The 20,369-nt window shown below is 38.9% G+C and overlaps 1 protein-coding gene across 27 annotated transcripts in view; it reads right to left on the reverse strand.

Annotated features, from left to right (window-relative positions):
• Positions 1 to 20,369, reverse strand: part of Ubap2l (ubiquitin associated protein 2 like) — a 57,398-nt gene that overhangs the window by 14,097 nt on the left and 22,932 nt on the right. For all 27 annotated transcript variants that reach the window (XM_038312103.1, XM_038312099.2, XM_038312102.1 and 24 more), the window contains 12 exons: positions 19,653 to 19,705; positions 17,756 to 17,841; positions 15,106 to 15,277; positions 9,411 to 9,609; positions 7,010 to 7,287; positions 6,670 to 6,842; positions 4,893 to 5,082; positions 4,210 to 4,264; positions 2,532 to 2,706; positions 2,056 to 2,128; positions 585 to 780; positions 412 to 500 (listed from right to left, as the gene is read on the reverse strand). In XM_038312103.1, the coding sequence (XP_038168031.1) occupies positions 412 to 500; positions 585 to 780; positions 2,056 to 2,128; positions 2,532 to 2,706; positions 4,210 to 4,264; positions 4,893 to 5,082; positions 6,670 to 6,842; positions 7,010 to 7,287; positions 9,411 to 9,609; positions 15,106 to 15,277; positions 17,756 to 17,841; positions 19,653 to 19,705 (1,739 nt within the window). The remainder of the gene's footprint in view (positions 1 to 411; positions 501 to 584; positions 781 to 2,055; positions 2,129 to 2,531; positions 2,707 to 4,209; positions 4,265 to 4,892; positions 5,083 to 6,669; positions 6,843 to 7,009; positions 7,288 to 9,410; positions 9,610 to 15,105; positions 15,278 to 17,755; positions 17,842 to 19,652; positions 19,706 to 20,369) is intronic.

Genomic DNA, 20,369 nt, shown 5'->3' on the forward strand with positions numbered 1-20,369 from the left:
AAACTACTACATTTGGTGGGTAGGGCCTAGAGAAGTATCTCAAAGGATACTTCCAAAGGAGCCAAGTTTGTTTCCCATGGGGGTGCTTACAGCTGTCTCTACAAACACCAGGCATGCTATGGTGTATAGACATACATGCAAACAAAAACCTTGTTACTTTTCTTGGCTAGTGATTGCCACCCAACCATGCAAGTCTACCTTGAACCTGCACAAAGGTGAAAAGAAGAACAAGCTCCAGTTTCTTCTGATCTTAGCACACAGCAGGCACACACACACTAATTAAAAACCTGTTTCCCTGTATGTGGATACCATTTATTCTGCTTTAATTATTGTACTCCATCTGAAACTGAAGCTACAAAGAATAGTCAGACCGTCCTGGCTTTGTAGAGAAGATCCTTCAGCCCCACTTACCGGGTAGGCATGTAACAGCCCTGGAGCCATAATATATGGATTAGGCAACAATGGCGGGACTCCAGGAGGAAGGTTGGGTGGAGCTTTTCCTAAAAGAGAACATTTTTATGTTGTCATACAATTTATTATCTCCTCCACCCCAGAGGAAATGCCACCCACCTATGCAAAGCTACCTGAAGTTGTAGCAACTGAGCTTCGAGTTGAGGCTGTGACAGTAGAGTTGCTGCCCAGGCTGAGGCCTAGACTACTGCCACTATTCAGACTGGAGGAGACACTGACCACTGGGGGAGGTGCAGAGACAGTGCTGGATGTGGTAGAGAAAGTGCTGGAGGAAGAATGGAGACTCGCTTCACTCTCCACACTTGTGTGCTTCAAAGGGGAGCAGTGGAAGACAGAAGGAAACAACATTAGCAACAGATGGGAAAGATAAGGATCTATGATCTTCTCATCAAATTTGCAATGAAAAAACCAACCCAAGGTACAATTCCCTCTACCAATGCAAAAGGAAATCTCTAGCTACATGCTCCTTGCAACTGCCTGCTGACCAACATCAACCTGTTCAGAAAAACAGCAAAGTAAGTGAGGACATAAATTCCATAGGGACCAACATCTGTTAGTAGGGGGATAAAGCTTAGAACTAAAAGTGTATCACAGCCTTCGTTTCCACACTTTGACTTATAAGTTCAACTTATAAGACTAATTCATTTGCTAGAAGAAAAGTACAGGCTCTGAATTAAACTGATATTGTGTAATTTTTAAGACTCATAAGAAAGTTTGGGTTCCTGTAACCCTACCTCCCTTAGGCTCCCTAGGTAACCCTAGGGTAATTTCACACAAAAGAAGTTATAACCATAAGGTAATTCCTTGACCATGAGGTCTCATCTGAATACTACTTTGATAACGATGTCCTGCTTCAAAGTCTTATATTCAGCATTTTCCAGGCTAAGAATCATTCTCCCAATTAAAATAGATGATTTTTGTGTTGTTATGTTGCTAGCTTTTTTTTCTCCCCCACGCTTTTATAGTTCTAGAAATCTAACATAGGGCCTTCTGCATGCTAATGATGTCATCTATCACTGAGCTATACCTCCAAACTGCCCTACCTGTCTTGGAACTCTGCAGACCAGGATATATCCTTGAACACAGAGACGGGCCTGCCTCTACCTCCCAAGTGCTGGAATTAAAGGTGTGTGCCACCACTGGCTGTGAGTATACTTCCATTTTTAAAAAAGGTGTATGTTCTTCTACACTTATTAGAGAACACAAAGCCCCGGCCTATTTTCAGTGAAAAAAAACAAAAAACAAAAAAACTGAGACTTTTAATTATGTTTCATTAGTGCAAAACGTCTGGATTCTTTTGGCTTCTCAATATCCTTTTACTACTTTTCCTACAACCTCAGATAAGTCCTGAAGAAAATTCCTAGAATTCCCTACTCAGTGAGCCAGGTGTGCTAAACGCAACCCTGTAATCCCAACACTAGGCAAGGGGAACTACCCATGAATTTGAGGTCAGAGAGGGCTACATAGCAAGACCCTGACTCGAGACAGGGAAAACCAATCAAACAAAAAACTATATAACTTCCTCTTGGGGAAATCTTATGATTAGAAATCTAAGTTTCTATTTCTCTCAAGCATCATACTTACTAAAAGAGTGGATGTCGAAGTACGCCCAGAAGATGTTGATGAAGAAAGGGTATTCTGCTGTGTAGATAACGCACTATAATGGAAGAAAGGTTGGCATTAACAGAATGCTATGGTTACCCGACATGGAGCTTGAGTTATAAAACACACAGACACACAAAGCAGAATACAGAAGCAAGACTGAGACCATATAGACATGTTTAATAGCCAGTTTCTGTCTCTCTCTTACACACACACACAAAGCAGAATACAAGAGCAAGATTAAGACCATATTGACACGTAAAATGGCCAGTTTCCAGGGTTGTGAACAATCATAGCAAGAGCAGATGGGAAAAGCAGAAAGTACGTTTCCTTTGTCTTTACTTCCCACAAAAGCAGGACTGTTATGGTCTCTGACAAGTAGAGATTAAAATAAGACAAGACAGCTAGCTCAACTACTGAAACTCATGATCCCAACTGAAAATTTCACCCCAAATCACCTGCTGTGTTGTGTGGTGGTAGTATTTGGAATCTCCTCACTGTGGCTCAAGCCACTTAAGGAGGATGAATGTTGATTGGCTGTCGTCAGTAAGGAAGCTGCAGGTACGGTTTCACTGAGAGAGGGTATGCTAGAAGTGGAAGGTGAATCAGATTTCACTGCAGAGCCTGTAGCACCTAGAAAGAAGAAAAGATTTCTCTTAATCAGAAAACAGGGACACTATCTATGAGTAAAGAAAAACTACAATTTTTACAGCTCTCAATTACTTTTAAAAAAAGGAGTTATTCAGTGAGAATTAACTTTTTAATTTAAGGCAATTAACACAAACTTCATTTGCCCAGTGAAGAATATTAGTGGATTTATCATTTTTAAGAGGGAAAGGAAAAAAGTTAACCAAAAACTTTGGGCTGGAGAGATACCTCAGTAGTAGAGTGCTTTCTTAATCATAAATCAGGCCTTGGGCACCATTCTTAGCACCACATAAACCATCTGATGGCCTGAGTTTGATTCCCAAGACCCCAGTGGAATATGAAAAAAATAAAAATAAAAAAGACTCCTGAAAGTTATCTAGCATCCACGAGTGCTGTGGCATGTGCATTCTTGTGCTCACAACACACGAAAAATAAATTTAATTCTAGATTTAAAAAAAAAAAAAAAACAAAAGATAACTTACTATGTATAGTGGATCATGCCTATAATCTAGCTCATGGCAACCTAACATAGAAGAATCACCATGATTATAAGGATAGTGGTGATTACAGCGTGAAAATGTGTTTCGAAAACCCAAAGACAGGCTGGAGAGATGGTTCAACAATTAAAAACAAAGGATACTCTTCCAGAAGATGTGGGCTTGATTCCCAGCACATTCAGTTGTGAGGGATCTGGCACCTTTACACAGACATAAATGCAAGCTAAAAACCAATGCACATAAAAATTAATTTTAAATCAGGTGGTAGTGGTGCACACCTTTAATCCTAGACCTTGAGAGGCAGAGGCAGGAGGATCTCTGAGTTCAAGACAAGCAAAAAAAACAAAGACATGGGGCTAAAGAGATGGTTCAGCAGTTAAGAGCACTCAGTTCTTGCAGACAAACTATTCCCAACAAGCCACATGGCATCTCAACCAGTTCCAGGTGCTCTGACACCCTCTTCTGACCTTTTCAGACACCAGGAAGCTGGTAAATAGTCATACAGGAAAAAATCCATATGCATTAAAAAAAAGCTCATAAAAAAACCTGAAAGCTATGACTCCAGTATTTATGGTACTCAAGGCCAGTTTGTTTTACAGTAAGACTTCATAAATTAAATAAGGGAATAAATAGAGAAATGGCTCAGAGGTTAACAAGGGTTTCTCTTGGCTTTCATGATGGTTTACAACTGTCTGCAATATCGGGTCTAGAACATCCAATTTCTCTTCTGGCATCTTAACGGCGACAGGTACACGTGATGCACATGTACACATGCCAGGAAAACCTACACACACAAGCTGGGTGCAAGTGGCACAAGTTTTTAATCCCAGCACTTAGGAGAAGAGGGGAGATATCTTGTGAATTAGAGGCCAGCTTAGTCTACAAAGCAGGGCCCTGTCTTTACCAAAAGACAAAACAAAACAAAACAAATCCACATTAGCATTGAGAAAAACCACCGAAACCAAAATGAAAAAGCCTGGAAAACACTCACCTTCAACAGATTGCGTGGTCTGCAACTGCGTGGCCTGCACAGAACTGAAACCATTCTGGAGCAAGAAATGAGCAAGAACAGACAAACTTGTAAAAGAGACGTTATCAGTCAGTTTAATTTTGGTCAAATATATATTAGGGAAACTGGAAAGATAACTCATCTGAGTACCTGAGCTCAGTGCCCAGCACACATGTTGGACAGATTAACAACCACCTGGAACTCCAGCTCCAGAGGCTCCAATGCTTCTGGCTTCTGCATTCATGTGCACATAACCACTCCCCTTACCCAATAATTTAAATAAATCCTTAAGACCTATCCTGCTGGACAGGTACTCCACACCACCTTTGATATATGCTATCCCTTTCACCAGAGGAAGGTAGATTTACTACTATATATGCACCCTGAATTCTAGCAATCAGATCTTCCATGAGAAAAGGACAGGTATTTGAGACAGTTTTTGCTATAACCAACAAATCTTTATTGCAAAGACAAATGTTTTGGTTCTTCATTTGCTGAAAGGAACTTTTAGTTTCCCAATCACAGAAATGTGCTTTTTATCAGCATCTCAGTCAGCACCTTCAAGATTTTGTAGCACCATTTCCAGAAAAGTGAAACAATAATATTCAAGGGACTTTTACCCACTACTTTGCTAACCAAGGCCCAGGGAATCATTAAGCTACTACCTTAGCCTGAGTCAGGTCCTTTTGGGGTGATGAAGAAATGGAGCTGGGATACCGCCGCGTCTGAGTGGATCTCTGTTCATATAGAGGGCCCTGAGCATTATTTTGGGAGGTATAAGTTGTTGACTGAATTGGGCCACTCTGATAGCCAGACTCCTGACTCTGGTTAGATGAAACTGTAGATGAAGACTCACTGTGGGAAATGAAAAGAAAAACCTTAGGAAATGGTGGAGATCTACTATTGAAATAAGATAATTTGAATTAAAACGAAACTAGAGATTAATAAGGAAAAAATTAATTTCTAAAATCAGGCACTCCATCTTTTGACCAATTTTATTTTAAGCTATTTTGAGTTTTAGAATCCTGACAACCTTATCAAAGATTATTGGTAATTTTTTCCAGAGGGGGGAAATAAACATTATTTTATTATATTTTATGTTTATCAGTGTTTGGCTCACATGCATGCCCAAATGTCATGTGAATCTTGGAAGCAGGGTTATGGATGATTGTGAACCAACATGTGGGTACTGAAAACTGAACCCAGGTCTCTCTATGACCAACAAGTGATCCTAACCACTAGACCATTCTCCAGACCCCTTTTGGGGGCAGGATGTCACTAAGTAGCTCTGGTGGGCTTTAAACTTACAGAGATGAACTTGCCTCCTGAGTACTGGGATTAAATGTGCACACCACCATGCCCAGCCTTTTTTTCTTGAAAGTTTATTTTCAATAGAATCGTTTTTATTCCAACAGCAGATCTTCACTATTCCCTGTATCATAGCACCTGCTCTTATCATAAAACTTCCTTTTCTCCACTTTTTGAACCACAACTGTCTCCCAGAGAAAATTTAAATAAAATTTCACATGCATTACGTGAAATTATAACTCAGTTGATCTAGACCAAAGTCAGATAGTTGTGTTTTTAAATTCCAAGGATTAAGAAAAAAATGTTTGTTCCTTTCATATTCCTCTTAGATTGTGTGTAAGACTGCTTTCCTTGATTACTGCCAGGAGATAGAAAAGGTCCTTTTTGTTTCCTCTTATGGTTACTTATAATTTTAAATTAATGTTTCCTGAGTTCATTATTTTTCTTTTCGCAGGCAAAAGTACTTAGTACTTTTCAGTGTGGCATATGCCAAGGTACTGTTAGAGGTACCCTATCGTAATCATTCAAAACCAACGAAGACTGAGGATCTAGGGAGATAGCTCAGTTAATACAGCATTAGCCATGTAACAGTAAAGGCCTGATCTAATACTGAACACCCACATAAAAGCTGGGAAGAAGACAGCATATATTCTCAGTACACTGGGTAATTGCAGACATGAGATTTCCTGGAGCTTACTGGCCAGCCAATTTGGGCTAGTGAGCTCTAGGTTCAGTGACAGATCCTGATTCAGAAACTAAAGTGGTGAGTTATTGAGAGACAGCTGATGTGGACCCCTAGCCTCTAGGTAGGATGTGTGAGTAAGTGAATGAGTGTGTGTGTGTGTGTGTGTGTGTGTGTGTGAGAGAGAGAGAGAGAGAACACATGCACATGAGTGCACATGCACACATGAAAAAACTTGAGCTTGAACATTCAAGTACCACCTAAATAGCATTTAGCTAAATGTTTGAAGTCATAGATAATCTTACAGTAAGAATGTATTTCTTTAAAAGCGCACAACAAAATGATATGATTGACTACTTTTATCCAGTCAAAGAGATATGGCCTCTCCAGATGAAGAAATAAGCACAAAACTAAGCTACCAAAAGAGGTCTTCTGGGTGATGATTCCTCTACCTGGCCGTGCTGGTATACAGGCTACTGGGAGCCTGGCTTGAAGAGGCGCTCGTGGTGGGGGTGGACTCATAATCAGAAAGTACAGGCTCTGACCCAAACTGCAATGCCCCAAACTGCAGATTTAGCCCTGAGATATCTGCTGAGCCAGGCATCTCCACAGCCAGAGCAGGAATCTACAAAGAAAGGGGGGTAGGGAGGTGACGTAATTGTTTAATACAATCTTTTTGTAGAATAAAAATTATTTCCTTCAATTTTAAATTTCCAAACACACCTTTAGAATATATTTCCTTAAATCCCATAACTTCCCTGCCTTAAAACAATCTCTGAAAAGCTGAAGTACCTTAGATGTCAAGGAGGTTTTCTTCTTTTGTTGTTTCAGTTTCTGTTGAGCCGGCTGAGGGCTGGAGGATTGGTTGTCTGAAGACCCCGGAGACATCTGTGGAGCCGAGGTGGATTTGCTTGGCAGAGGAGAAGAGGGAGGGGGAGGTGCAGCTGTCGAGGTAGCCACTGCAGGTGGCTTCTCCTGAAGGAACACCTCCATCATGGTTGAAGATGGGGTGAATGCCTGGCGTTTTGAAAAAGGGCTGTGCACTGTTGAATCACTTGCACTCTTCAAATCTGCAAGAAGAAATACAACATAAGAGGCCAGAGATATTGTTCCATACTAGTAACAGGAAAAAGACCTTCAGGTTTCAAGACTCCAGCTAGCAAAATGGCTCAGTACAAAAAGATTCCAGCTACTTGACACAAGCTAGAGTTACGAGGGAAGAACTTCAGTTGAGGAAATATCTCCATCAGACTGACTGTTGGCAAGTCTGTAGAGCATTTTCTTAAAAACCAAAAAAAAAAAAAAAAAAAAAAAGGATTTACTTATTGTATGCGTATAGATATTTTGTCTGCACATGTCTACGGTTTCCTCTGAGACCCTGGGGCTGCAATTACCTATTGTTGTAAGCCACTGTGTAGGTGCTAGAATTGAATTTAGGTCATCTGAAACAGTCACTGTTCTTAGTTACTGAGCCACCTCTCCAGACACTGCATTTTCTCTCATGCGCTCTCTTTTTCTTCTTTTTGAAGAAATGGTCTCTTTGTAGCACTGACTGTCCTAAAACTCCTAGTATAGACCATGCTATGCTGTCCCAGCCTTGAATGTAAAAAGATCCATGTGCCTCTGTGTCTGAGATGAAAGGCATGAATCACACCTGGTCCACATTTTCTTTTTTTTTTTTTTAAATTAAGGTGTAGAGCTAATATTTTATTTTTATTAAAAATTTCCACCTCCTCCCTGCCTCCCATTTACCTCCCCCTCCCTCTCCACTTCCCCTCCCTCTGCAGTCCGAAGAGCAGTAAGGGTTCCCTGCAACATGAGAGGGTAGTGTAAGAAAGTAGGCTAAAGGGCTGGAGAGATGGCTCAGTGGTTAAGAGCATTGCCTGCTCTTCCAAAGGTCCTGAGTTCAATTCCTGGCAACCACATGGTGCCACAACCATCTGTAATGAGGTCTGGTGCCCTCTTCTGGCCTGCAGGCAAACACACAGAATATTGTATACATAATAAATAAAATATTAAAAAAAAAAAAAAGTAGGCTAAAGAAGCTATGAGGAACAAGTCAGTAAGCAGTGTTCCTAGATGGTCTCTGTTTTAGTTCCAACTTTCAAGTTACTGCATTGGCTTCCTCAGTAATAGTCCATGATCAGGACATTTAAGCCAAGTAAAACCCTTTCTTTCAAAATTTACTTTTGGTCGTGTCTTTATCACACCAACAGAAGCAAACTAAGACATGTACCGTGGCACATACACACCCCAAACTGTCCATCCACCCACTAACACACCTAAATTGCATATAATGAGGAACTTTTAGGACAGAATCTCATTTTACTTCTACAGGTGATAATCACTGAGTAATTTCAGTAATGAAGTACGTCCAGTAAATCAATAGCTAGGCGGTGGGGGCACATGCCTTTACTCTCAGCACTCGTGCGTCAGAGCTCTGAGTTTGAGGTCAGGCTGGTCTACAGATCAAGTCGCAAGACACCCAGGCCTACACAGAGAAACCCGGTCTTGAAAAACACACAGGAAACTCTGCCTGTTTAATTATAAACGTATGTAGAGCCATACGTCTACAAATCATCCTAGTTTAAAGTATAAAATTTTAAGACAAAGCCATGAGACCAAAAATAATATTATTTTCAAAACTGAAGATAAATCTAATAAGAATTTAAGGCTGGGTAAGCAGTCTCAGTCAGTAAAGTACTGTGCAAGTATATGGACCTGAATTCAACTCCTAGTAGTCATGTAAACAGGATGGGCACAGTATCACACTCCTATGATCCTAGTGCTGGGGAAGCAGACACAAAAGCATCGTTAGGGTTTGCTGGCTTTTCAGCTGAAACAGGGTTCAAGTTCCTTAAGAGACCACCTGAACAAGATAAGAGGATCTGGTGCAGTCAGCCTTTAATCCCACCAGTCAGAAGGCAGAAAGAGAAAGATCTCTGTGAATTGGAAGCCACCCTGGTCTATGCATGAAATTCTAGACCAGCCAGAGCCATCACAAAAACACAAAATCTAAAGACAATTCTCTCAAAATCACAGGTCAATAAAGAAACACAGAACTAAAGCTAAACTCGATATACAGCCTCAAATTTTATTACCATGTAATTTTCCAGAATGTATTCAACAGTCCTGCTACGTTCTAGACAACAAATTTATGTGTAAAAGATTTGTCACTCATCCATCATCTTACCGTATTGCACCAGTGATGGCGATTGTGTTGTTGAGCCCATATCCCAAGAGGAGGTGGTGTTGCTTCCAGATTGAGAATGTTGAGCTGCCAGCTGAGCCAGGGCCTGTGCAGTTTTAAATTGCTCCAAGAACTGGGAGCCTGTTGTACTGCCACCTTTAGCTTCCCCAACATCACCAAATCCTTTCCCCAACATGCTCACCTGTATATCAACAAAGAGATTAGGAGTTTACAGTAGTAATCTTGCTCACCTTACACAAAGACAGACCAAAAGCCCATAGTTCAAATAAAGAATGCTACCAAGCAAAGGAGGATGGCAAATACCTATAGTCCCAGCTAATAAAGAAGAGTTTAAGATCAGCCATGTACAAGATAGTATGACACTGCCAAAAAAAACCCCAAACCCTTAAGAGCAACCAAACCAAGTACGCTGCATTATTCCTATTATGAGCACACACTCTAGAATCACAACACCTATATTCAAATTCTGAGTTTGTCTTTCTGGAAAAATTACTTATAAACTAAAATAGGAATAAAAGGATTACACATCAAAAAGTTGTAGGAAGATGGAATATTTGTATTAAATATAGCATACACGGTACACAGTAAGCACTAAAAAAATGTAGTTCATATATCAGTTACATAATCAATCTAAAGACTAGCATGATGGTATATGTCTGAAATTAAATTACTAAAAAAATCCTGAGGCAGAAGGAACACAATACATGGCAATACCCCATCCGAAAGAATAAAAGAAATTTAAGCACTTGGGAGGTAAGAGGATATTGAGCTTGTAAGAGGATGAGAGCCATTAAAACCTATTACCACCATACTGCCAGTAGGGATAAACCTGGGTAAGTGGAGAATATTCCAAACTTTCACATTTTCAAATCAACCAATACTTGAGAATTATATTAACATGGTGACCTAAATATATGCCTCAGGTGTAATAGTGCACAAAGCCCTGGAAATGGACTCCAGCACTGCATAAACCAAGCACATGCTTGGAATACTATACTTGAAACTATAGAAAGAATACTTGAAAGTTAAGAAGCCAAAGAGTAGTAGCTCAAGGTCCTCAGGCATGATGACATACATTGCCTTTAATCCCAGCACATGGGAAGCAGAGGCAAGAGGATCTTCGTGAGTTTCAGGCCATCCAGGTCTCAAAAAAAATAAAAAAACAAACATACAAAAAAAAAAAAAAAAAAAAACCAAAAAAAACACAAAGGTCAACCTCAGCTATATTACCAGGTAAGTTCAGGCTACCTTGGACTGTGAGACCTTGATTCAAAAAAGAAAAAAGGTAACTATAAATCTGGTCAAAAGCTAGTGGGCAGGGAAATCAAAGGCACAAGGGGAAGAATAATTGTTATGCTAAATGGATATAATGTGCCTATCAAATTTTTTTTCTAAAGAACTGTACAGGTAGATGCTGGTGGTGGTGGTGTGTGCCTTTAAGACCAGCACTTGGGAGGTGAGTTGGTGGACAGCCTGGTCTACAGAGTCAATTCCAGGACAGGTTCCAAAGCTACATAGAGAAACCTTGTCTCAAAAAACAAACAGACAAAATAAAGAACTTTATGTATGCTATCAGTGTTAGAGAAGTATCCTGCAATGGAGGATGGTAAAAGACATGAAAAAAGAAGAGGGACTAGTTATAAAAAGGAAAGAGAACAGAAAGGGGGTGAGGGTGGGGAGGTGCACATCGTCCATCTGAGCACTCAGAGCATGTATCAAGAACCAGCATGGTTTACATAGTAAGAACCAACAAAGCCAGGGCTAAATAAAATGATCCTGTCTCAAAAAACCAAAACCAAAACCAAAACAAAAAAAAAAAAAAAAAAAAAAACACTGGGCATGGTGGGCACACCTTTAATCTCAGCAGGAGGCAGGGATCAGAAGTAAGAGAATCTCAGTAGGTATGAATGAAGACAGTCGGGTCTGCATAGGGAGTTCCAGTATAGTCAGAACTACATAGAGAGCGTAAGTAAAAAATGGAAGAGGGCAAAAATAAGAGGGGGTCAAGAGAAAGGAAGGGAACAAACATAACCAAAACTAATTATATGTATGTAAATGTCATAAAGTCTACAATGTAAGTTGATATATGCTAGTAACATATTTAAAAATAAAATCAATATTAAACAACAATCAAAACCAACTAGAACCTTGTTTGAAATTATTAACTAGCCAAGACAAAAGAGGGGTCATCCCAAATTTTACACTAGACGATCAGTAAGTCCACACAACTTGGCCTGTTTTGGGTGTGTATAATGAATGCATGATGTAGTGCTTCATGGTTTTTCTTCCTTTACTTTTATACCAGGTATATTGATGTTTTGCCCGTATATATGTCTGTGTGAATGTGTCAGATCTCTGAGAACTGGAGTTAAAGACATTTGTGATCTGTCATGTAGGTGCTGGGTCCTCTGGAAGAGAAGCCAAGCCAATGCTCTTCACCGTTGAGCCAGCTCTACAGCTCCCACACAATTTATTCTTCACAGTTCTCTCCAATCCCCACAGCAAAGCCACCAACCAACTACAGATGGAACCCTCTGAGATTACAAGCCAAAATAAAATTAGCCTCCATTAAGTTGATTTAGTCAGGTATTCTCTGAAAGCAAAAATGTATGACTAACACAAGAAAAAATATTTGTTTCCCACTATATCAAGACTGCAAACAAAAATCTCAGAAGTTGGGCTGTTGAGATGGCTCCCCTGGTAAAGTGTTTACTGATGACTTGAGTTTGACTCCCACGACTCTCATGGATGCCACAAGTTGTCCTTTTACTTCCACAAGTGCTTGAACAGATATGATGGTATATATGCAGATGTAAACTCACAAACAACAAATAAGCACAGTTTTTTAAAAAAAAATGTAGAAAACCCCTCAAAAATCTATTTGAAAGATACTGTGGAAAAGAGATGGCTTCACACAACTAATTATTATCAAACTTCTGAAAAATAATTATTTTTATTTTTAGTTATATACATTTGCATTTGTAAGTGAGTAACTTCGGCGTGAGAGTCCAGAGAACCTAAGAAAGAACAACTGAACCCTTGGAGCTGAACTTACGGGAAGCTTACAGTGCCAGGAACTGAACTCTGGTTCCTGTGGAAGAGTAACAAGCACTCTTGTCTTGCCTACTAAACCATCACTAAACAACTCTCCAGAAACATTCTTCAAATAGAAAGCATCAAAAACACAGAAGAATGCCAGGCATGTCTCACATCTGTAACTACAGCACTCTCATAGCAGAAGTAGCAGGAATTTTAAAATTAGGTTCAGGACCAGACCGTGTGTATGTGTGTGCATATACATATACATACATGCGTGCACGCACACACACACACACCTATATGGTAAGAAGGTAACACTGTCCAAGAAAAACGAATAAAAAGAAAGTATGTGTATATGTAGACCTTACTTTAAGAAAACAAAAACTCAGCCGGGCGGTGGTGGCGCACGCCTTTAATCCCAGCACTCGGGAGGCAGAGGCAGGCGGATCTCTGTGAGTTCGAGGCCAGCCTGGTCTACAAGAGCTAGTTCCAGGACAGGCTCTAAAAAAGCTGCAGAGAAACCCTGTCTCGAAAAACCAAAAAAAAAAAAAAAAAAAAAAAAAAAAAAAAAAGAAAACAAAAACTCCAGTTCCCATGACCTATCACTTCCTTTTCTGATATCAGTACACACAACAAATAAAATAAACAAAAGCCTATGATAAAAATCTATTAAATTTTGTGGGTTTTTTGCTTGTTTGTTTGTTTGTTTATGACAGGGTCCCTCTGTATATCCTTGGCTGTCCTGGAACTTACTCTGTAGAGCAGGCTGGCCTCAAAGAATCACCTGCCTCTGCTTCCTGAATGCTGGGACTAAAGATATGTGCCACCACTGCCCAGCTAAGATTTATTAAATTTTAAGGAAAACTGATCCTTTAACACGTATTCTCAATGAAAAATAAGGAGGCTAGCTCAGTTGCTAGAATGCTTGCCAAGCACACACAAGCACTGTGTATTACCATTAGCAGTATATAAAAGAGGCTGTGTTGGCTGTAATGGTCTGTAAATCCCATTCCCCAGGAGGCAGAGGTAAGAGATCATCCTCCATTATACAACTATAATAATAATATTATTATATTATATACAATGTCTGAGGCCAGCCTGAAACATTAAAGACCATGCCACAGTAAATAAGCAAAAATTCAAAAGCAGCAATGAAAGAAAATAAATTAGGGTGGGCATGGTACACATGCCTCTAATCAACTGTTTCAGGTTTGAAGTCACCTGAAATATGCAGTAAGTTTTAGCTCAGTCAGAACTACATTAAGAGAAGCTGTCTCAAAGAACAATGAACAGCTAGCTACGGGTATCTATTACCTTACTCATTTTCCTAAGGTCTAACAAGATAGAACAAGCAAATACTCTCATTTCCATTTAAAGGCCAAGTGGAGACTATTCATATACTAACGGGCAGATCTGGAAAGACCTTAGGTTTTTGAAAGTCTGGTCTACAAATGTATAATGTAAGTAAATATATGATGCAATTTTCTAGAAATAGGAAACTGCTACAATTACATCTGTTTCGTGAGGACTGCAAAAAGAACACAAACTTGTTGAGAGGTTTAACACCACTTTCTGTTGAGGGAGTAATAGGAGGAAAAGGTTCAGTACTCTATAAATATTCAATAAATATATCTCAATCCATAAAACAATTCAGCCATGTTCACCTAGAGCTAGACCACCTACTAGCCAATATCATCTCTATCTATGAAGTTGTTCTTAAGGGTGACAAAGCAGCTTTATCCTGCTATAAACTTTGGCTACTTTTGAAAATGTTATGCACCCAGATAGATTACACCAAAAATCAAAATTTATTCTAAGTTGCCAAGTTTTCAACTGAAAGTAAATTGTCCTTAAACCTGAAAAATCAGAGGAACCAAGTCTCCTAAGCAGGGTGATTTTGAGTAGTTCAATAATCAAGTTCCTTAGCATGAACCCTTCTGTAGAAAAAGAACAGGTTAAATTACTTTTCTATTCTTCTTTCTACTTAACTCATAAGGAAAATTACTTCAAAAGGACCAATGTATTTTTTTTTTCTGTTTATTCTACTTTTATTTTGTGAGGGGGGGGGATTCTCGAGAAATGGTTTCTCTGTGTAGCCCTGGGTGTCCTGAAACTCACTTTGTAGACCAGGCTGGGCTTGAACTCTCAGTTATCTGCCTGCAATGCCTCCAAAGTGCTGGGATTAAAGATGTGACCACCATGCCCAGCCTATTTATATTTTTATTGGTCCCTTTTTGTATATAAAACACCCTTTTCCATGGCATCATGATATACCTGTGGTCCCAGCACCCAGTAGAGAGGAGGCTCATCATAATCTGGAAGCATGAATGTGTTCTGCTGAGTATAAGGGCAGCCTGCCTACTAAGAAAGACTGCCTCAAAAATCCAAACCCAGAAACTTTGCTTGGAATATTGGAATGTTGTTTGTTCCCATTTTAGAGAAAGAAGTACTTACGATACGACTTAAGGATTGAAAATAAGGCAAGCAGCTGGGCATAGTGCTCATGTTTGTAACCCCAGAGGCAGACAGACCTCTCCTCAGCCTACACAGCGAGACTATAAAGTAAGTACTTGCTTGACAAAGGAATGACTGTGTATGTGTTTTTTGGGGTTACTGTGATGGTTTATTTCCTACTTACCATACTATGATGAGAAAATGTATTTCCTGAAGCAGGCTGTGATATGGCATTCTGCTTCGAATTACTGAACACCAGAGGCTGGGCCAAGGAAGGAGCCTGAGATGGATCCAGACTAGAGGAATCATTCTCCATTGAAGACGGTGTCTTCCCCAACAGAACAGCAAGGTCAATTCTAGTTTGGGAGAGAAAGGGATCTTTATGAATAACTGAACATTCTGATATTTCCTGCACCTAACTTGAATCCTGGTTAGATCATATGAAGGTTATTTTCTGATGCTAGAGTCTTAAAAGTTTTAATATGTTATGTTAACCAAAATAACTGAGGTGTAAGAGCCACTACAGCATTCAGAAAAATCCTACTGGTGCTTCCAATAACAATAGTTAAATATTTAATTTGATAGCATTAATTAAATAAAATAGCAACCTTCAGAATTTGGTTTTTCTTTTCTCCTTTTGAAGAAGGGTCTTACTATATAGTCAAGGCTTGCCTCATATTTACGACTCTCTTGCCTCAGTATCCTAAGTGTTGAGATTATAAGCATGGGCCAAGATATATATGCAGCTGTGTTTTTGTTGTTCTGTTTTTAATTTTCTTTCTATTTATTTGTTTATTTATTTTTTTAGATAAAAATGTGGAGATGTAGCTCTGGTTGGCCTCAAACTCAAGAGATATACCTGCATTTGCCTCCTAGTACTCGGGAGGCAGAGGCAGGTAGATTGCTGTCACTTTGAGGCCAGTCTGGTCTACAGAGAGTTCCAGAACAGGCTCCAAAGCTACAAAGAGAAACCCTGTCTCAAAAAACAAAAACAAAAACAAAAAAAAAAAAAAGAAAAAATCTCAAGACACTATTCAAGAAGCTTCTTTCAATAGCACCTAAGTTTATGCTAAAGCAGTGACCCAGGATAACGTAAGGATAAGTATGACCAGTAGAAAACTAAAATTGAAAGACAGAATATTCGGCTTATCCAAGTTCTATCCATGTACTAGGGTAGGAGAATGAGCTATTAATTAAAATACCAATGGCCAGTGGTATAGCAAATTCTACTTAAATTAGTTAACCATCTATTAAAAACTCAAAAATAGATTTAGAGAGTTTCTAGAAGTCTGAAGAGATGCTTTTTTGCACCACTAGACACACACACACAAACATGTGTACACATTCATTCTGTCTTTCACTGCCCTGTGTAGTATTTCTCCATTTGGCTATTTCTGATTGTAATAAAATAGTGAATAAGTAAAACATTTTACTGAGTTGAGTCATGACAGTGAATTGTCAAACCTGAGGAAGATCATGGGAACCTGAGTTTGTAACTGGCAAGTAGACTACTGAGGCTCAAAGGTAGGTCAGTCTTAAAGGGCAGAGACCTTAGTTTTTTTTGGTCTCTATCAACCCTGCCTAGTCACAAACTAAAACTTCTGAACACTGAACAAGTATCACAGATTTGCACAACTGTTGGGAATAATAACACGCATTTGGTTACAGAAAAAAATACAGTATTATTTCTTTTGATGACATTCCCAACATTCTATTCCTCTTATACTTCTCTCTTTATGTTTGTGTACAATATGCATACCCAGTGCCCACAGAAGCCAGAAGAGTGCTTCAGATACCCTGGAACTGGAGTACAGGTGACTGGAGTACAGGTGGTTGTGAACAAGCCCTCAAGAGATTTTAACCAATGAGCCATCTCTCTCTCCAGTCCTGTTAAACTTTTTTGTTTATCGTTGCTGATTTGGAGACAGCTCTGTGGACCAGGCTGGCCTCTAACTCAGAACTCTGCCTGCCTCTGCCTCCCAAGCACTGGAATTAAAGACAAGTACCACCACACAGCTCTCTAACAATTTGAGTCATCTTTAGATTACTTATAATGTCTAAAAAAGTGTGCATATGTCCAATGCAGATATGGCTCTTTTTCATTTCTCTTTTTCTTTCTGGAGACAAGGTTTCTCTGTGTAGTCCTGGCTGTCCTGGAACTCACTCTGTAAATCAGTTTGCCCTCAAACTCAAGAGATCCACCTGCCTCTGCCTCCCAAGGGCTGGATTAAAGGCGTGCACCACCCTGCCCAACCATCTCAGTATTTTGAAACTATGGTTAGTTGACTACATGGATGAAGAACCCACAAATACAGAGCTTGAACTGTTCTTAATGACCTGAGTACATAAAGAGAATTATTTTAAGCTACTAAATAGTGCTGCAAAATTCAAAATTACATTAAAAAAATTCCTTAACTCTTCTTTCCCTGGTTTACTTCAAAACAAGTTACATATTCAAAGCTGGTTATAAGACTGACTGATCTATGTAATTGAAGAACTATTTTAGGTTGGAGGTTCTAAAGATGGCTCAGTGGTTAAGTAAAAGCAGTTGATGCTTTTTTAGGACTCAAGTTCAGTTCACTACACCTGTATCTTACAGCTCAAAACCACTTATATCTCCAACTATAAGGGAGATCTGGTACCCCCCTTCTGGCCTCCAAAAACACCCACATATGTGGCATACACATATAAAGATAAAATTACTTATTTTAGGGATGAACCAAGTTTGATACTACAGCATATGAGCTTCTATTTAGTACACTAAAAACTCTTAAATCCAACAAAAGGAACTTATGTGTTTTAAAAAAAGGTACTCAATTTTACTACACACTTGCCTCTGACCAGCAGTGATTGTCACATTCTCCGCAGGCAGAGGTACTGAAGACACATTAGAGGCAGTAAAGATCTTGGTTTCAGAAAGCTGGAAAGAGAGTAATCGGTTACTTCTGATCAGAAAGGTTAAAGGCAGAAATGTGCCACAGGTAATGTAAATTCAACACCAAGAAAAAGGGAAAACTGTACGAAAAGACTATCTACCCTAAGGAATCCTGAATGAATTGATATCAAGTCTGCTTGACAGTTTTATCCAAGCAAAGAACAGAATAAAGAAATGCAATTAAGAAATAGTCACATACACATACTCAACTCACAGGAAGGATCTCTGTGCTACTCAAATATATTGAGAAAATTTCTTTTTATTTTTTCATTACAAATCCCAATTCCTACCTCTACCCAAAGGACATTTATCTTCCACCAATTTCTCTCTCTCATTGAAAGGAAAAGCATGACCAAGATGAAGAAAGAAATAAGATTAATTGCTGGCTATTAAGAGTTCAGGTCCAAGTGTTGGTCAAGAAATATCTTTTCAGGAATTTTAACTATATTCAGCTTTTGCATTGACTATATTAGACTTCTGAGGACTATAATTAGGTAATCAATTACAGGGAATGACTCTTCCTCCTAAGAGTCGACTTAGGTTTGTTTATTTGGATTCCTGATTTTAAATCTCTAATAAACAGAAAACTCAGTGTCTCCCAAATATAACTCTTACTAACATAAACCAAATTTTAGAAAATAGAACTTGTTCATATTCACAGAGCAGATTAGCACAGCTATAAAGGCAGGTAGATCTCTGTGAATTCTGGGAGAGCCTGGTTTACAGCGAAGGTCTGCCTTAAAAAAAATAACAAAAAAATTATATATATCTCCATCCGTCCATCCAGGCAGTGGTGGCACATGCCTTTAATCTAAGCACTTGGGAGGCAGAAGTAGGTGGATCTCTGAGTCTCTGAGTTCAAGGCCAACCATGGCTACACAGAAAAAACCTTGACTCGAAAAACCATAAATAAAAATCATTAACCTTTGATGCTGTTAACACGGGAATTTTTAGGAACCTAAGACTGACAATCAAAATAATCTGACAAAGCTACCTTACCTACCAATATAAAGGGAAGCAGATTTAAAATATTAAAATAAGTTTATCCATAATCATTGAAAACAATTTCCAAGTAAAAGTTTGACTGTGACCAGAAAACATAAAATTCGTTTACTTAGGTAATACTAATGAAAATTCTTTACAAACCAATCATCTGAGAGTTTTCCAAGTTGAGTCAAGCTGGCAATAAGTCAACTGGATAGTCATTTCAATTGCAGAATTAGAGTCTCATGGTCAATGAACAGACTGTATGCTTGAGGCTTAGATACCATAAATTTCTATTTGCTGCCGATTCATTATAGGACTTAATAACAAATAATACAACTTTAAGTAGGTTGTATGCCATCAGCAGCTGTTACTCAATGTACTACCTACTATCTGCCTAACTAAAAACATTTTTTTGCAGTGATGGGATTTGAATGCAAGATTTCACACATACTTCTCAAGCATTCTACCACTTAGCTTGTTCCCAGTCTAGCTTGTTCCCAGTCCTAATTCCATTGTTGGTACCCTACCCAACCACTCTGTCTTCCTGGGTCAATCTGAGAATCAGGTATTGGACTTACACACCTGAACTTGCCCTTTCCATAGTGTGGTTCCAGAGTCCTGTCCATGCCCAGTCTCCTTCATATAACATATGTGAAATGTTCTGGCTCAGAACACTATTTTGGATGTAAAAGTTTTAGGTCAGAATCTTAGAAGTGCATTTTACAAAGTAGAATCACATCCATTTTCTATCCCTAAACATGACTTAGGGATAGAACATATTAGGTAAGGCGCAGACCAGGAATACCTACATCTTCATTCCAATCTTCAGTTCCCCACTCTTCTGTTGCAGCTCTCCATGCACCTAGGAATTTTTTTAAAAAGACAAATTTAAGTGTCATTATAAAACATGTTCAGACAACATTACATTAACATTTTGACAAGCAATAGTATGATTAGAATTTAGTAATCAGAAAGAATTTGTTGACTTCAGAGGTAGGGAAAGACTACATAGAAACATCAAAGTAAAAAGGGCTTTAATAAGATTATGAAGATTATTTCATAGCCACTTTCAGTTGGGTTACAGAGCTGCAACAGGAGTGGAAAAAACAGATAAAAGAACATACTATAAATACACATACATACATACACACATCTAAGACCCTTTCCTACCTCCATCCCACAAGATTCAGCATGCCATGCAGTATCTTTAAGGACCTCAGCTTTGTCCTAGCGGCCATTTAATGAGATGGCTGCAACTAATCCAAACCAGAACATGCAAGCTACATCCATCTATTTATTTTATATAAAACAAACAAATAACAAAAACCAAGAAAATCTGAAGAGAAATGATACCAATGGTAGAGAACTTTAAAAGGTTAAGGAGAATGAGTAGGTTTGAAAGCTGAACAAAAGACACACAAAAAGATCTATCTGTTACTAGAAATGAACAACAACAGCTCAATCATCACAAGTCAGTTCTTAAGCCATATTACTGGCTTAAACCAGGTAACTCTGGGGAACTCTAC

This window comes from Arvicola amphibius, chromosome 14 (assembly GCF_903992535.2).
Source record: "Arvicola amphibius chromosome 14, mArvAmp1.2, whole genome shotgun sequence".
NCBI classification, from domain to species: domain Eukaryota; kingdom Metazoa; phylum Chordata; class Mammalia; order Rodentia; family Cricetidae; genus Arvicola; species Arvicola amphibius.